This window comes from Polypterus senegalus, unplaced genomic scaffold, assembly GCF_016835505.1.
Source record: "Polypterus senegalus isolate Bchr_013 unplaced genomic scaffold, ASM1683550v1 scaffold_3970, whole genome shotgun sequence".
Taxonomy (NCBI): Eukaryota; Metazoa; Chordata; class Cladistia; order Polypteriformes; family Polypteridae; genus Polypterus; species Polypterus senegalus.
The window spans coordinates 8,623-25,000 of NW_024381193.1; the positions used below are offsets into that span (position 1 = coordinate 8,623).

At 47.1% G+C, this 16,378-nt stretch overlaps 1 protein-coding gene across 1 annotated transcript; it reads right to left on the bottom strand.

Annotated features, from left to right (window-relative positions):
• Nucleotides 1–2,135: 2,135 nt before the first annotated feature.
• Nucleotides 2,136–14,662, bottom strand: LOC120520510 (A disintegrin and metalloproteinase with thrombospondin motifs 6-like; the record flags this gene model as incomplete). The annotated part of the gene is made up of 5 exons (XM_039742823.1): nt 2,136–2,857; nt 6,298–6,454; nt 12,768–12,944; nt 13,606–13,810; nt 14,533–14,662. Coding segments are annotated over 5 exons (779 nt in total), but the record flags the coding sequence as incomplete, so codon positions are not given.
• Between the last annotated feature and the right edge of the window lie 1,716 nt (nt 14,663–16,378).

Here is a 16,378-nt window from a genome sequence, read left to right on the forward strand (position 1 = left end):
CTTTGTCTCCCAAACCCGCTTATCTTTAGTAGGGTCAACTGGGGGTCTGCACCTATCTAGGCAATCATCGGGCACAAGGCAGGAGGGTGAACACACACACCCTCACACACACCCTCACACTCACACATGTGCATGGCGACCAACGCAGCCCCACCAGTCCACCTAACCTACCAGTCTGTAGGAGGGCACTGGAGCACCCGGGGGAAACCCACATGAACACGGGGAGGACATGCAGGGAGGACCCCCGCTTCCTTGTTATGAGGTCCCCACCCTAGTCAAGGAGCAGGACTTGGAGACGACGTTGAAGATGAAGGCTCCTTTGATTTGGACCCCCCAGCTTGTCAGCACAGACCCTCCTGGGTGACCTCAAGAATCATTTGCTTTCCAGGCCAATGAGGGTCCTCGATGGACGCATTTCCATTCAGTTTACTTCTGTAGCGCGCTCTGCGCTGCCTGTCTGCGCCCTCCCGTGTAGTGAAATTGCGTGTCATCGTTAGAAGTGGCGGCCGCAGAAGGACACGTGACACATTTTCACAACAGGCAGCTCAAGGCTTCCTGCTCAGGTTGTCCGTCGTCACTCTGCTTCTCCCTGCAGTTCCCATAAATGGTGAAATTCTTCCTGTGTGTGGCTTTTATTGCAATGAAAATGTGCTCAGCGGGCACAGCGGGCTGCCTGGAGACAGATGGGCACACGCTGGCGCGATGGCAGAGCTGACTGAGCAAATCCCATATTTATTAGAATTTACCTTCTCAGCATCGAGGCTGACTGGCAACGAGCAGTTCAAGCAAACGGACGTTAAGGAGACACCCGACTGAGGGGGTCTAAAATTAGGACAGGGGACCCCAGTCATTATTTTAAAATAAACCCTTTAACAAGGACATGGGGACACGGATAGAAGCTTTTTAAGGGCAAATGTCACACAAACGTAAGGATGTTCTTCCTCTGACAGGCCACCACGTGGAATTCATGACCAAGTAGTGTGGTGGGCACTGTGAGGACCCTCACGTCTCAAGTTGATGTGACTTTGGGACATCTGAGAGAATTAGGTTGCTCAGTGGCCCCTTGTTTCCAACGTGACTTGTCTTTCAGCACATTTTCCTTAAGGACGTCTCTGGAGTTTTTTTTTTCCACTCTCAGCCCTGCCTGGTCTCACAGTCCCTGATGCTGCCACCTCCACACTTCACTGTTTGAGTGACAGCACACAGGTGACAAGCAGTGCCTGGTTACCTCCAGGCATGTCACAGTTCTGGGGTCTCACAGTCTCAGGGGACTTTAGGTGTCCTTTTGTAAACTTCGAGTGGGTTTCACTGAGAAGAGTCTGTCTGGCCACTCAGCCCAAAGTGTCACAGTGATGGTTGTCCTTCTGGAAGTGATTTTGGGGTTCTTGGTCGCCCCTCTTTACCCTGATTGCTCAGCTCTTCCATTTAAGGATTACGGAGGTCACGTTGCTCTTGGGGACCTGATCTGTCCCTTGGCATAGCTCTGCAGACAATCCCCTCGGCCTCGTGGCTTGGTCACTGTCACCCATGGGACATCTACAGCTTATGTGGGCGCCTTTCCTAGTCACGTCCAGTTGGGTGAACTGACCACAGGTGGACCCCAAACACCTCAACGACTCTTTGTGCCAAAGGGATACTTCAGTTTTTTGTTTTTTATAAATTTGCAAAACTTTCTTAAACTCCGAATTTCATTTCACTTTGTCATTCTGGGGCACTGAGTGTCGATGGCTGACAGAAGAAGTGAATTGAAACGATTTCAGCACAAGGCCACAACGTGCAGGGAGTGAAGGGGTCTGTGTACTGGCAGTGTTCTCCTAATGGCCACCGGGTGGCGCTATGAACATAATGCCCTTATGGCCTCACTCTTGGGGGTTACCTGCCCGACCTCTGGAGGAGCAAACACAACGCTGACCTTTCATTGACTTTATAACTGAAGCTGGTGGTCCGTGCCACGTGTGTGGATCGAAGTGGGCGTATCAGCCTGGCCAATGGGAGACGCCGGACACCATTTTGTTAAACATCATTCGCAACACCCAAGCACGAGAAGTTCACGGGGTTTATCTGACCCTTAGGCTCTGAAGGCTCAGTGGTGGGTGGTCTTTGTGTTTCATGGTGGGAGTAATCAGGAGACCCTCTTATACACAACCCTTTTATTCAGCGTGCACACACTTCCATTCCACTTTCCAGGCGCAAGCACTGCAGAAGATGGCGGCCTGATGAAGATCTTGGGCTGTCCGTCTGGGTGAGAGGAGTAGAGGCTGGGCTGCCATCATGCCGAGTCACATGAAGAGGAGGATGAAGAGGAGTGCATTTACCAGGGCTGTCACATCAAGGTGCCCCGTCCTAAATTACTAAACACCGTGCATGGAAGTGCACTCCTCTTGCCAACCCCTCGCCATCAGGGCCATTTACACCCACTGGCACACTGCTACGCCCTCCTCCTCCTCCTCCTCCTCCTCTTCCTCCTCCGATGTTTTACCGTCACACTTACACACCCCAGGCCCCTATTCCCTTGAGCCCCACTCATATGCCTTTCCCCTCTCCGCTTATCCAGGTCCCTATCCTTATATTCCCATCCCTTAATTTATCATCCTCTCCTCTCCCTCTTCCATTGCGTGCAGACGCTCTGCTGAAGTGAGGAAAGCCATCGCTGAGACTCGACTGCTGCTCTTCCCTTGCTGGTCTCAGCTCTCCGCTTGCCATCGCTGCCCGAGTGGAGTGGTCTTGGGTACACAGCACCGCACCCTTTAATGTCCTTGGCAAGTTCTGCAGCACATCTGCCTGAAGTAAGCACGGCTGCAAAACCTAAACTTTAGCACCAGGGGGCAGTAGGCCACCTTGTTGACATCCTTGCATTCTGGAGAAAATGGAGACAGAGCAGAAAAGCAAAGTTTAGTCGTTTAAAAGTGGTGAGAACGCCAACCACATCCTGCTCACTTTGCCTGGTTGGGTTTTTTTTGGTCACATCCCTCCACCTTGGCCTATCAGTGACTCTTAAACGAGGCACCTTAACGCAACTCAAAACCGTGGCCCCCTCCCTGGTGTGGCTTCCTCATACTGCCCTCTTCCTCCCACCATCAGGATACACCGTACTCTCCCTCCTGACCGCCCGCCCGCTCGCCGAGTCTTCACAGCACACCGACGCAGAATCCGGCTTCATAGAGGTCCGGAGCGGGGGGTTTCAGTGCCATGCTAAGCCCCCTAATATCACTTTTAGGAGCCCCACTGACCACAAGGCACATGGAAATGCAGAAACATACGCTCTGCCCACCCTGGGTGGGGGTGAAGACGCAGGGACTGGGGTCCGGAGTGGAGTCAATGATTTAGAGAAATGGACTCGACAAGCAAATGTGACCCCAATCTTCAAGAAGGGAGGCAAAAAAAGTGGACCCTGGTAACTACAGAGCAATACGTCTCTGACTGCTGTGCCAGGCAAGATCATGGCAACTAAAATGAGAAAAAAACGTACCAGCAAGAAAATAAACTGCTCAAAAAAACGAAAGGAAGGCCTTTAAATGAGAGAAGAGCATCAAGTCAATGACACTTTGATGTGGTCAGTGAAGTAGCAGAGGGGCTTGTTCATCAGTCTCAGGGGCACTAGAGGCGGGCAACGATGAGACGACCCCCAAAACAGGAATGAATGGGTTAACAGGTACAGGGAGGCCACTGACGTTTTTCCCTCCTCCTTTGTTTTGTCACTCGTTTTGCATTTGGCAACGGTCATTGTCACTACTGGTAGCATCAGGCTATACCTGGACCCTACAGAGGTGGCACAGGTAGTCCAGCTTCTCCAGGATGGCACATCAATACCACGTGGCATTGCCAGAAGGTCTGCTGTGTCTCCCAGCACAGACTGAAGGGCATGAAGGAGATTCCAGGACACAGGCAGGCAGTTCCTCTAGGAGAGCTGGACAGGACCCCTCGTAGAAGGTCCTTAACCCGTCAGGCAGGACCCACCGATATCTGCTCCTTTGGGCAAAGAGGAACAGGATGAGCACTGGCAGAGCCTACAAAATGACCTCGAGCTGGCAGGCAGGCCACTGGTGTCAATGTCTCTGACCAAACATTCAGAAACAGACTACATGAGGGTGGCCTGAGGGCCCAATTATGTCCTCTAGTGGGCACCGTGGAGCTCGATTGGCATTTGCCATAGAATACCACAATTGGCAGGTCCGCCACTGGCTTTTCACAGATGAGAGGACATGTGACAGACGTGAAAGGGTCTGGAGAAGCCGTGGAGAACATTATGCTGCCTGTCACATCGTTCAGCATGACCAGTGTGGTGGGGGGTCAGTCTGGGGGGGCATATCCATGGAGGGACACACAGACCTCTACAGGCTAGACAACGGTGGGCACCTTGACTGCCATTAGGGATCGGGATCAAATCCATGCTGGTTCCTTCTGGTGCACGACAATGCCCAGCCTCGTGTGACGAGAGGATGAAGGACTTGATACCACTGACTGGCCTCAATCCAGTAGAACACCTCCAGGTGGGACGTTATGTTTTCGGCCCATCCGACACCTCAGACTGTCCAGGAGCTCAGTGATGGCCAGATCTGGGAGGAGATCCCCAGGACATCATCCGTCGTCTCATAGGACGTTGACAGGCATTCATACAAACTGCTGAGTACGATTTGGAGTTGCTGTGATGACATTTCGACCAAATGGACTCGCCTGCCTGCCTGCCCGCCTGCCTGCCTGCCTGCCCGCCGGTCAGTTTGTTCCCTTAGATTTTCGGGGTGTCTTTGTGTTCAGCCCTCTGTTGGTTGATCATTTTCAGTTCCACCCTTTCATTCCTCACACATTACCAGTTCATACCAGTAAAGATAGCCAGCAGGAGTTTTTTCCCCATTGAGATCTGAGGTGTTCCTTTAATCTTATTGAGCCGTTTACACGACTGAATGCCAGCCAGCATGGGCTTATGAGAGGACGGCTGTGCCAAACCAGTCTGGTAGATTACCGTGAACGACAGAATTTACTTGGACTTTGACTCGGTCATCCCAGACCAGTGATTCATTTTAGAACTACAAACTGTGACCAACAACATAGGACCTCAAGTGGCAGGGGTTAAAGAGACCAGACTAGAGGAGAATGGAGTGGGGTCATCACAGGAGACCCTCAGGGGGCTGATTTATATTAATGACACCCACTCCAGTGTACAGTAGTTAGTAAACTTGAGAAGTTCTCAGGTGGCACTACCATGGAAGGGCAGGGGAAGACAGTTTAGTCAGGAAATTGTACCCAAGATGGCAACCCTCCTGACCTTTACACTGGTATGGAGACCCACAAGACATATTGGGAGCTGTTGCTCTTATGTGGCAGCCCCTGTGGGCGCAGCTAGCGGGCACTGACTGGATTTATGAGCCCTGCTTCGCCAGGCTCCAGACGTACCCAAGCCACAGGATCGGGACACTGGAAGTGCTCCCAGGTTTTCTATAACAGGAGCGGACGACGCAGAATAGAAAGAGAGAGTCTTGAGAATCCTGTTGTGTGTGTGTGTGTGTGTGTGCCTTCTGAAACCTGCAGTTTAACGTAGAGAAGCGCTACACGCGGACATAAGGAATGTCAGGGACAAATACGAGACGCCAGACACTAAGCTAACGGGAGCAATCTAAAGGATTTCAGGGTTTATGTTGACACAAAATGTTCGTCACCTAAGCAAAGCGCAGAAGGCAAATAAAACATTAGGCTGCATATAAATGGAGGAGCACTGTGTGCGTATTGTGAGTATTGTGTGCCGGTCTGAGATGCCACCAAGTGCATCATGGGACTGACGACAGACTCAGAGAATTAGACTGAGCAGGGAGACTGCGTGAGGACCTAATGCAGAATTCCAGAATCCTCCAAGGAATTCATAAAGCACATCCAGCAGGAATCGTTCGACTTAATGGTGAGTCACGTACTTGAGGACACTGCCGCTAATCAAGGTGAAGGGCACTTCTTCGCGTGGGACTCTTAAACAAATCACCAAGATGTGGAAATGAACGATAAGCCTAACCTGAAACTTGCAGAAGACATCTGGGCGAGATGTTAGGACAGCCAGATGGACTGCAGTCCCAGAAGCCCACCCGTGTGGCTCACGCTGGATTGGTTGTGGTAGGCAGGAGACTTACAGTAGATGGCACTGGTCACCGCTGCGACTGACATATTAGATGCTCAGACATTAAAGTATTCACACATCTGACAACTGAATTTGCCTCCCAGCCTCCTACACGCCCATGCGCTGCACCAGCTGAACTCCACTCAAGTTGGCTAACATCACCCAAATGAGGACACAATGGTGTCGCCATCACTCACCTTCAGGGTTGTCTGTTGGAAGAGGGTCACACTGGCTCTGACACTGCTGCATTGCTGCTGGCCGGAGGTCCTCCGGACAATCACTGGACGGCTGACCAATGTGGGTCAAGCATTGCACAGACCGCATCTGCTGACCCAGACCACACTTGGCAGAGCACTAGAGAGGAAAAGAAAGATGGCTAAAGGCGTCTGGGATTCTGTGTAATGACATTAGAGCAGAGGACGAGGAGGAGGAGGAGGAGGAAGACGAGGAAAAAGACGGCTCTCCCATCAGGACTGTTACATTTCTCTTTGTTATTTTATACGTCAGAGAACAGGAGGCTCAGAAGAATGAACATTAGAACGATTGTGACAAGAACAGGCCATTCAGCCCAACAAGCTCGTCCATTGTGTTCACCCACATCTGTGCAACATGGGACTTTAACCCGTTCTCAACAGCGTGCCCCAGTTCTTGTTAACAAATGTATCTTAACTTACTTCCTGGCATCCCCCTAATAATTTTAAAAACTTTCATCATGACACCTGTTGATCTCTCTTTGCTTAAACTGGATTGGATCTTCGTGGATCTGAAGAAGGCAAATGACAGGGTGACTGAGAGGAGCTGTGGTATCGTTTGAGGAAGTCGGGAGTGGCAGAGAAGTACATGAGAGTGGCACAGGATATGAACGAGGGAAGTGTGACCGCGGTGAGGGCTGCGGTGGGAGTGACGGAGGTGGGATGACATCAGGGATCAGCTCTGAGGCCTTTCTTATCTCCAATGGTGATGGACAGGCTGACAGACGAGATTAGACAGGAGTCTCCATGGACTGTGATGTCTGCTGATGACATTGTGATCTGTAGGTTGAGGAGACCCTGGAGAGGAATGAAGGTCAGTAGGACCACCACAACAGAATACATGGGTGTGAATGAGAGGGAGGTCAGGAATGGTGAGGATGAGGGGAGTAGAGCTGGTGAAGGTGGAGGAGTTTAAATACTTGGGATCAACGAGGAGTGTGGAAGAGAAGAGAAGAAGAGAGTGCAGGAAGGGTGGAGAAGAGTGTCAGGAGTGACAGACGGGTTACAGCAAGAGTGACAAGGAAGGTCTACAGGATGGTAGTGAGACCAGCTGTGTTATATGGGGTGGAGACGGTGGCACAGGAGACAGAGCTGGAGGTGGCAGAGTTAAAGATGTTCAGATTTGCATTGGGTGTGACGAGGATGGACAGGATTAGAAATGAGAGGTGAGATTGAGTTGGTTTGGACTTGTGGAGAGGAGAGATGAGGGGTATATTGGGAGAAGGATGGTAAAGATAGAGCTGCCAGGTAAGAGGAGAAGAGGAAGGCCTAAGAGAAGGTTTATGGATGTGGTGAGAGAGGACATGCAGGTGACGGGGGTGACAGAGCAAGATGACGAGGACAGGAAGAGATGGAAGAAGATGATCTGCTGTGGCGACCCCTAATGGAAGCAGCCAAAAGGACAAGAAGAAGAAGAAGAAGAAGGTTAAGCTGGAGAGGATGAACTCCTTCAGTCTCACCTCATAGCTCCCACCTCTCAGTCCTCAGTCAGCCTGGTTGTTCTTTCCTGAACATTCTGCTGTGCCGCTGTGTCTTTTTCTGTAATGTGGAGATCAGAACTGCACATGGCGCTCCAAGTGAGGCCCCCCATGAATGACTTGCACTGCACACATTATGACATGTAAACTAACACCCTGTTAGCCTTCTCTCCACCGTCTAGATGTTGATCGTGACTCCCAGGTCCTTCTCATGAGCTATAGTTTCGAGTTTTCAAATCTAACATTTCTAATTCCTGTTGGTCATTCTTTATATCTGCTGTCCAAGTCCCTGTGTAATAATTCAGCTAATTCTCCATTTTCTGCCCATCCACCTGGTTTGGCATCATCTGCAGGCTTAGCCAGCTTCGTGCTTTTATTTTTAGGTGGACTGGTGGCTCTGAGGCTGGGCATCTGCACTGGCATTCGGAAGGTTGCTGGTTCAAATCCCGTAAATGCCAATAGGGACTCTGCTCTGTTGGGCCCTTAACCCTTTGAGTTGTGAGAAAGCGCCAAATAAATGCAAAGAATTATTATTGTTAATTATTATTATTCCTCTGCAGATCATTTATGTAAATTAAAAAGAGCAGCTGCCCCTGTGGGACACCTAACATCACCTACTTCTGCAGACGTTCCCCTCACCATCAGCCTCTGCTTCCTGTGTCTGTGCTAATTTTGCACCCACCTACACACAGAAGCCCCTTGAATTTCCACTTCTTTTCATTTGACTACAAACCTTTCATGTGGAACTTTATCAAAAGCCATGTAAACATCAAGACAAATGTCGTCATCGGTGCCTCCCTGATCATCTGCTTTTGCTGCTTCTTCATAAAGTCCTCCAAATTAGCCAAGCACACTCTTCCTCACTGTTTGCTAGCACTCTGTTTAAGAGACGTGCCGCTCGACCTTCTCCTTAATAAGTGCTTCCTGTAATTTACCTGAAATGCATGTTAAGCCAGCGGTGGGCTGGCACCCTGCCCGGGGTTTGTTTCCTGCCCTGTGCCCTGTGTTGGCTGGGATTGGCTCCAGCAGACCCCCGTGACCCTGTAGTTACGATATAGCGGGTTGGATAATTGATGGATGTTAAGCTTACTGAAGCTGCAGTGAGGGACCCGAGCCACATGGCAAGGCCTGGCCTTTGAGAACGTGTAAGTGGGATCAGAATGTTTAGAAATCCAATCAAATATCTAAAAAGACTTCGCATGCTTACTGTTTCTCACCCCACACTTCAGAGATTACAATTATAAACAATTATATTCTCTCAATTATAAAAAAAAAATCTTGGAAGGAGACGAGACGACGTGATTTTCTCGGAGAGACTCTTACATGTCCCGCGAGACGAGTCCACGCCCAGGGTTGGAAATAAAGGACAAAGAGCAGATGACAAAGTTGAACGCCGTAAAGAATTCAAAAATGTTGGCGCAGTTCACATGCAGAGCAGGTTAGAGATAACGGAAGACCGAAAATTCAAAAGTCTCAAAAAAAGGAGAGTAAAGATCGCATTAGCGCAAACAAACGGAAATCATTACTCGGTGAAATAACGGAACAGCGAAAAGAGATCAAATATGTCGTTTGGATTTGAAGTTTAAGTCAGAGACTTGTAGATCGTATAATTCATGTTGCCAGCGAGAATTAAAAGATTCTAAAAATGCTGTTGCGGTGTGAAGTCCCGTCAGACGGAGACGTTTAAAAGTCACGCCACACTTACAACTATTTTCACACAAGACAACGGCCATCTAACCTCTCAGTCGTGTGAATGCTTGTGTCAGACACACGTCCTGCGCTTTCAGCTCTTATACATTAACGTCATTTTATACGTTCGAGAAGACATGTCAATGACTAAGCAGAGAAGAAAGAGCAGGACAAACACTCGAAAAAGTTGTTTTATTTATTAGAGAGAATGAAATGATATTCACTCGCAGGCAGTTATACGTTGTGTCGCAAGTCCAAACGCGGCATCAAAATTCAATGCGATCTTAAAAGTATTGTTTTTACTAAAGTTTTAAAGTAAAAGTGAAAATAGATAGATAGATAGATAGATAGATAGATAGATAGATAGATAGATAGATAGATAGAAGGCACTATATAACTAGATAGATAGATAGATAGATAGATAGATAGATAGATAGATAGATAGATAGATAGATAGATAGATACTAGATAGGATAGATATAGATATAGATACTAGATAGATAGATAGATAGATAGATAGATAGATAGATAGATAGATAGATAGATAGATAGATAGATACTAAAAGGCACTATATAACTATTAAATAGATAGATAGATAGATAGATAGATAGATAGATAGATAGATACTAAAAGGCACTATATAACTATTAAATAGATAGATAGATAGATAGATAGATAGATAGATAGATAGATAGATAGATACTAAAAGGCACTATATAACTATTAAATAGATAGATAGATAGATAGATAGATAGATAGATAGATAGATAGATACTAAAAGGCACTATATAACTATTAAATAGATAGATAGATAGATAGATAGATAGATAGATAGATAGATAGATAGATAGATACTAAAAGGCACTATATAACTATTAAATAGATAGATAGATAGATAGATAGATAGATATAGATAGATAGATAGATAGATAGATAGATAGATAGATACTAAAAGGCACTATATAACTATTAAATAGATAGATAGATAGATAGATAGATAGATAGATAGATAGATAGATAGATAGATAGATAGATAGATACTAAAAGGCACTATATAACTATTAAATAGATAGATAGATAGATAGATAGATAGATAGATAGATAGATAGATAGATAGATAGATAGATACTAAAAGGCACTATATAACTATTAAATAGATAGATAGATAGATAGATAGATAGATAGATAGATAGATAGATACTAAAAGGCACTATATAACTATTAATAGATAGATAGATAGATAGATAGATAGATAGATAGATAGATAGATAGATAGATAGATAGATAGATAGATAGATACTAAAAGGCACTATATAACTATTAAATAGATAGATAGATAGATACTAAAAGGCACTATATAACTATTAAATAGATAGATAGATAGATAGATAGATACTAAAAGGCACTATATAACTATTAAATAGATAGATAGATAGATAGATAGATAGATAGATAGATAGATAGATAGATAGATAGATAGATAGATAGATAGATAGATAGATAGATAGATAATTTATTAATCCCAAGGGGAAATTCACAAATAACGTATATGTAACAATTCCCATGAAAATAAGAATCTCTTTAAATTGTATTTCCGGTTAACCAAACCCGGGGGTGGCCAGCGAAGTGAGCAGGGGGTGGAGGTCCCTAGCGATTTCTAATAAAATACTGTGCTGACAACATCCAAAGCGGAGAGATGGGTTTGTTTTCATATTAAACTGGTCCACAACTCCTGGTCCAGACTACTACAACTCTCCACCGGTAGAAGTAACCAGACGTGCCACTGAGCCATTGCAGTAACAAGTCTGGTGTTCAATCAGCTGAGGTGGGCACAGATCCCTACTTTTTGTTCAAATCCTTGGTGCGGGCAGTCAATGGCTCAGCTCCTATCTCTCTCTCTATATATGGAGTCACTTGTGAGGTCCGGTTGTCATTCTGGACTGCTCAAGTCTGCAGATGCCGCCACCTCTGTGTGAGATCAGCTCTCGGGTCTTAGCTGGCCCACCTCTGTCTGAACTTCTGATTCCCTCGCTCTATCATTTAAAGACTCTCTTGTCTTGTCTGGTGAAAGTCTTCACTGATATTAGTTGTTAGGTTTTATAGCCGACGGCCAAGTGATGTGATTCCCGAGGCTCGGAGGACCCTCTTTGTTGAGGACCCGAGTGGCTGGACCAGGCAAAGGGGACGCCAGCGTAACACCTGGCTGTGGCAGACAGTTGGTCATTTCCGGAGGGTGGGACTGGACCGCGTGTCTGCCTGTGGATCCCAAACTGTTTCATTGTGTGTCGGGAATGGGAAGAAAACGTGCTGTACCAGTGCCTGCTGCCCAACCTGACCTGACCTGACCGGTCCTGTTTTATAGCCTAGGAATTGTAACTAGCATTGTGTTCTGAGCTCTTCACCTGTGGTTATCAACTGTGTGACCCTGTCTTGTAATATTTGTTCCCAAACAGTCCCCCAGGCTGTCGATGACGTTGACCTATTTTGTAAGTCGCTTTTGTTCACAAAGCATACAAATCTTAACTTGAGCTTTTGTTCCTGATGCTGGTAAGAATGGCTCAAAGTGTCACGGCAATCAAACCTGCCATCTACTGGGCAAAATGGGAATTACATAAAACTGATACTGGTGTTCATCTCACAGCAGGCAACAGCAGCGACCATTGGCTGCAATGAAATAAGTCATGCCGAGTGATTAATCAAATAGGGAAATGACTGGGGGCGGCACGGTGGCGCAGTGGGTGGCGCTGCTGCCTCACAGTTAGGAGACCCTTAAGGGTTCGCTTCCCGGGTCCTCCCTGCGTGGAGTTTGCATGTTCTCTCCGTGTCTGCGTGGGTTTCCTCCCACAGATTAGGTGCCTTGCTGATTCTAAATTGTCCCTGGTGTGTGTGTGTGTGTGTGTGTGTGTGTGTGTGTGTGTGCCCTGCCCGGGGTTTGTTTCCTGCCTTGTGCCCTGCGTTGGCTGGGATTGGCTCCAGGTGACCCTGTAGTTAGGATATAGCGGGTTGGATAATGGATGGAAATGAATGGGTCTAAAGGGAATAAGAGGATTATCCTGGAGTTTCCTCGTACTGTCTCTCTTTTGTCGTTCAGCTGGTGCTTCACACTCCTTTCACAATTTCTGTTACACCTGACAGAATGGCTGAGGCAAAGACTGTGGTGAGAGTGGCGAGCTCCTGTGCCTCCCTGACTTGGTCTCCAACGTCTTCAGAAGGTCTGAGTGTTAAAAGTAAGGAAATGAATGACAAACCTCACTCCACTCTCCAGTCAACCACTGAGGGTGAGGGCAGCGCTGCAAGTTGCACCTCATCTTTGAAGTGGGTTTGGTGTCTTCAGGGCAGTGGGTAGCCAGGAGGGTGGTGCCATAGTCGCCGCTCTTGCAGAGGACAATCCTGTGCCGGAAACCTGGACCACAGCTTGGAGTACACTGCAAATCAAGAGAAGAGAGTGACTAATGGCATCCAGTGAGTGATGTGACAGCCAGGTGGCAGTAATCAATCAATCTAATAGGAACAAGAGAACTGCCACCAGAGGGCACAGGCATGACGAATGCCCAGAAAACCAGTAAAACCTCAGCAGTCATACAGTAAATGTTAAAGAAGACCCTCAAACCTGTTTAATCCAGCTCAGAGTTGTGGGGGGCTGAAGCAGATCCCAGGAGGACCGGGCACAAGGCAGGACTCGCTCATAGGCGCACACGTCCGCACTCTCACTGGCCCATTCTTTTGTGTGCCCCCCCCCCCGGGGTTAATAGAATTGAACATTTCCTCTTTTTTTACTTATTGTTCCTGATGATGCCAGTCCATGCCACTGTATTGGACTGACCAGATCAACAGCATTAACTCCATTGCTGAAACAAGTTTGTTTTAAACCTGCCATCTAGTGGGCAAAATGAAAATAACATAAAACCAGCAAAGCCATGCAACTCATAGCAAGAGGGAAAAAGCCTGCGACTTTCACACTCAACAGTAGCAACCACAGGCTGCAGTGAAGTCAGTCAAGCTGAGCGAACTCCCTTAATACGTATCAGCAGCTTGGCAGCCCGACGAAGTGGTCACCAATGACTGCCATATAAGGAGCCTGCCTACCTCCGACCAATCCAGTGCGAACCACTCAGGTGGGCAGGTCTGGTTATTGCAGGCTTCTGTGACTGCGGGTCTGGGCGCGGAGCAGGCTTTGTTGTCTAGGGTCTTCTCCTCTGTGGCAGAAATCTTACGAACACACAGGATGGTACGCGTCCGCAGGCCACCATTACAACTTCGGCTGCACTCGGACCACTCCTTCACGGACCACCTGGCATGGAGAGGCAGAGAGATAGAGAGTGAGCTTCAAGTCCTCGGCACACAATCGGCTCTTTTGTCCCAGGACAGGGCACACTTCTCCCCTTTGGTTTAAATACTTATTGGTCAAAGCAGAAGAACAATGGACACATCAAGTTATACATAAACCTAAAGTCTTTTATCTTTAAGCATCCTTTTAAGTGATTCCACATGTCAGTCCCGCATTGTAGTACCATAAGCACCAGGCAGAGGGCAGCAGGCTAAAACTCACAATAACCAAGTTTTCAATTCAGAATAAGCAGCTTTCACTTTGGATTAAATTATGATGTGAACGTCTAAAGTCTGCTCTTTGGCCCATGAGAATCAGTGCCCAGTATGCCCATTTGGCCATGGCACTCCTGAAGCATAAACCTTCACAGGCTCTTTGAGACAACAGGTGTGTGCTGTGATACAGAAATGATCTCATTGAGACTTAACGATGACATCACTAGGTAGGTGACATCTATGTGACAACTATAAGCTTTCAATGTTTCACCATGACTTGTGAAGTTTGAAAGGCTGGCATTTACAATGTATGCCTGCCACTGTTGTGTGCCTGTCTCGCCCACAGTTGCTGAAGAGACGACGTGGAACTACAAGAGGGGTAAGCATTTCTGAGTATGGCTAGGAGGCTTCACTTAGCAGACATCATCAGATCAAGACACTGGGTGTCATTTTGGGCCCTGCAGTACTTACGCCGGAGGACACGGCTCACTGTTACATGCCCTCTGCCTCTCCTGAGGTTTGGTTTTTTGGCTGCAGTGATGATCTGAAGCCACGGAGTGATTGGCCTGCCTCTTGCAGACCACTTGCTGGACTTGGACTCCTGAAAAGAGAAAGAAATACAAATCAACGGTTGATATCACAATTAATGCTCGACACTCCTTGACGAGTGAAATGAAACCGAATGAGGACTTTGTCACCTTGTGAAAACGGTAGCCAGTTGAGAACATGAACACCAACTTCAGAATAAAGTCATCATCAAAGGGTCTGCTGGAGACCAAGGTGCACATTCGACAAATGCATCAGGCCCCCTGTGGTCTAATTTGGCCTACTGAGGTCCAGAATTCGGACAATAAAGACTCATCAATGTATGTGATGCCAACAGCAACTGCTGTTAATAAGACTTGAAATGAAATGGGGAAATTAGCGGGCATGATCAGATATCTGCTAGGAACATCCATCCCTCCATTATCCAACCCGCTATATCCTAACTACAGGGTCACAGGGGTCTGCTGGTGCCAACACAGGGTGCCAGGCAGGAAACAAACCCCGGGCAGGGTGCCAGGCTACCGCAGGGCTCTGCTAGGAACAGAAGTGAGAAAAGCAAAATTATTAAAAATGCCAAATAGCAGACCCATTGCATTTAATACGCCAAAAAATTATAAAACAATAGTCAAATTTGTTAAAAGATATTCCTGGGAGGAAGGAGATCCCAAAATTTGGGAAATGAAAAAAGATCTTAAAAAAAATATAGGAAAAGACGAAACGGTACTGAAAATCCAAAAGCTCACCGCAAGATAAGTGCGGCAGAAAAACGCAGACAAAGAATCAACAAATAAACAGAAAGACGTGAAATCCCACCGACGCAGGCAGGCGGCCATGGAGGAGAGTCGCAAAAAGATCAACACGTCTGCTCAGAGACCTGAAACATCAGAGCATATGTTTAGGAGCTGTAAGGAGCCACGAGGTGTGTGGAATGAGGAGTGAAAGTTAGGAGAAGCAGGTGTGTTGTATGGGTTAGTAGGGAAGGAGCTCAATGTGAAGATGGAAAAGAATCAATAAAATAAAGGGAAAGACGTGGTGCTGGAGCAATGAACTGGTGATTCACAACACGAAAATGACATACAGAGATTGGTACAGAACTGTGAAAAAGAAGTAGTGGAAGAAAGGAGGATAAAAGAAAGACAAGGAAACAAATGGAATTAAAAGGTGGGGCAAAAAAAGGAAAAAAACAAAAAGGCTCAAAACATAAACGTAAATGAAAGGGGGGGACGAGCAAAGCAGTGTTTGTTCTAAGTAATGGATTTTAGACAAAAAAAAAATGACGCCAACCCCGAGTACCACAGCAGTGAAGGAGTCTGAACTCCAGTTTGCAATGGCCTCCTGAAATTCAGACACGGCACGCTGAAGATTTACTGGGGTCTTACAAAGTCCTTGTTGTATCCCCAGCTCAGGGCTCTCATGGCCCTCGTGGTCCTAATGCCACTTTGTGTGTCCTGAGACCGCTGGCCTTCATTTTCAATATACAGCAGATCTGGCATGAGTAGAGTAGGCTCAAGAGACTTCAGAAAGCATCTGATAAGGTGCCACATGAGAGAGTGGGCATCAAACCAAACAAAGTGGCAGTTCAGGGTGTGGTGAGTAGACGGGTCAGAATTGGCTCAGACACAGGAAGCAGAGGCTGACATTGTGAGGAACCTCATCAGAACTGGCCGATGTTAAGAGTGGTGACCAGCAGGGGGCAGTGCGGGGGCTGCTGCTATTTGTAATAAATATATAGAAATGATAAAGATGGTGACGTCTGCAGATGATACCAGGA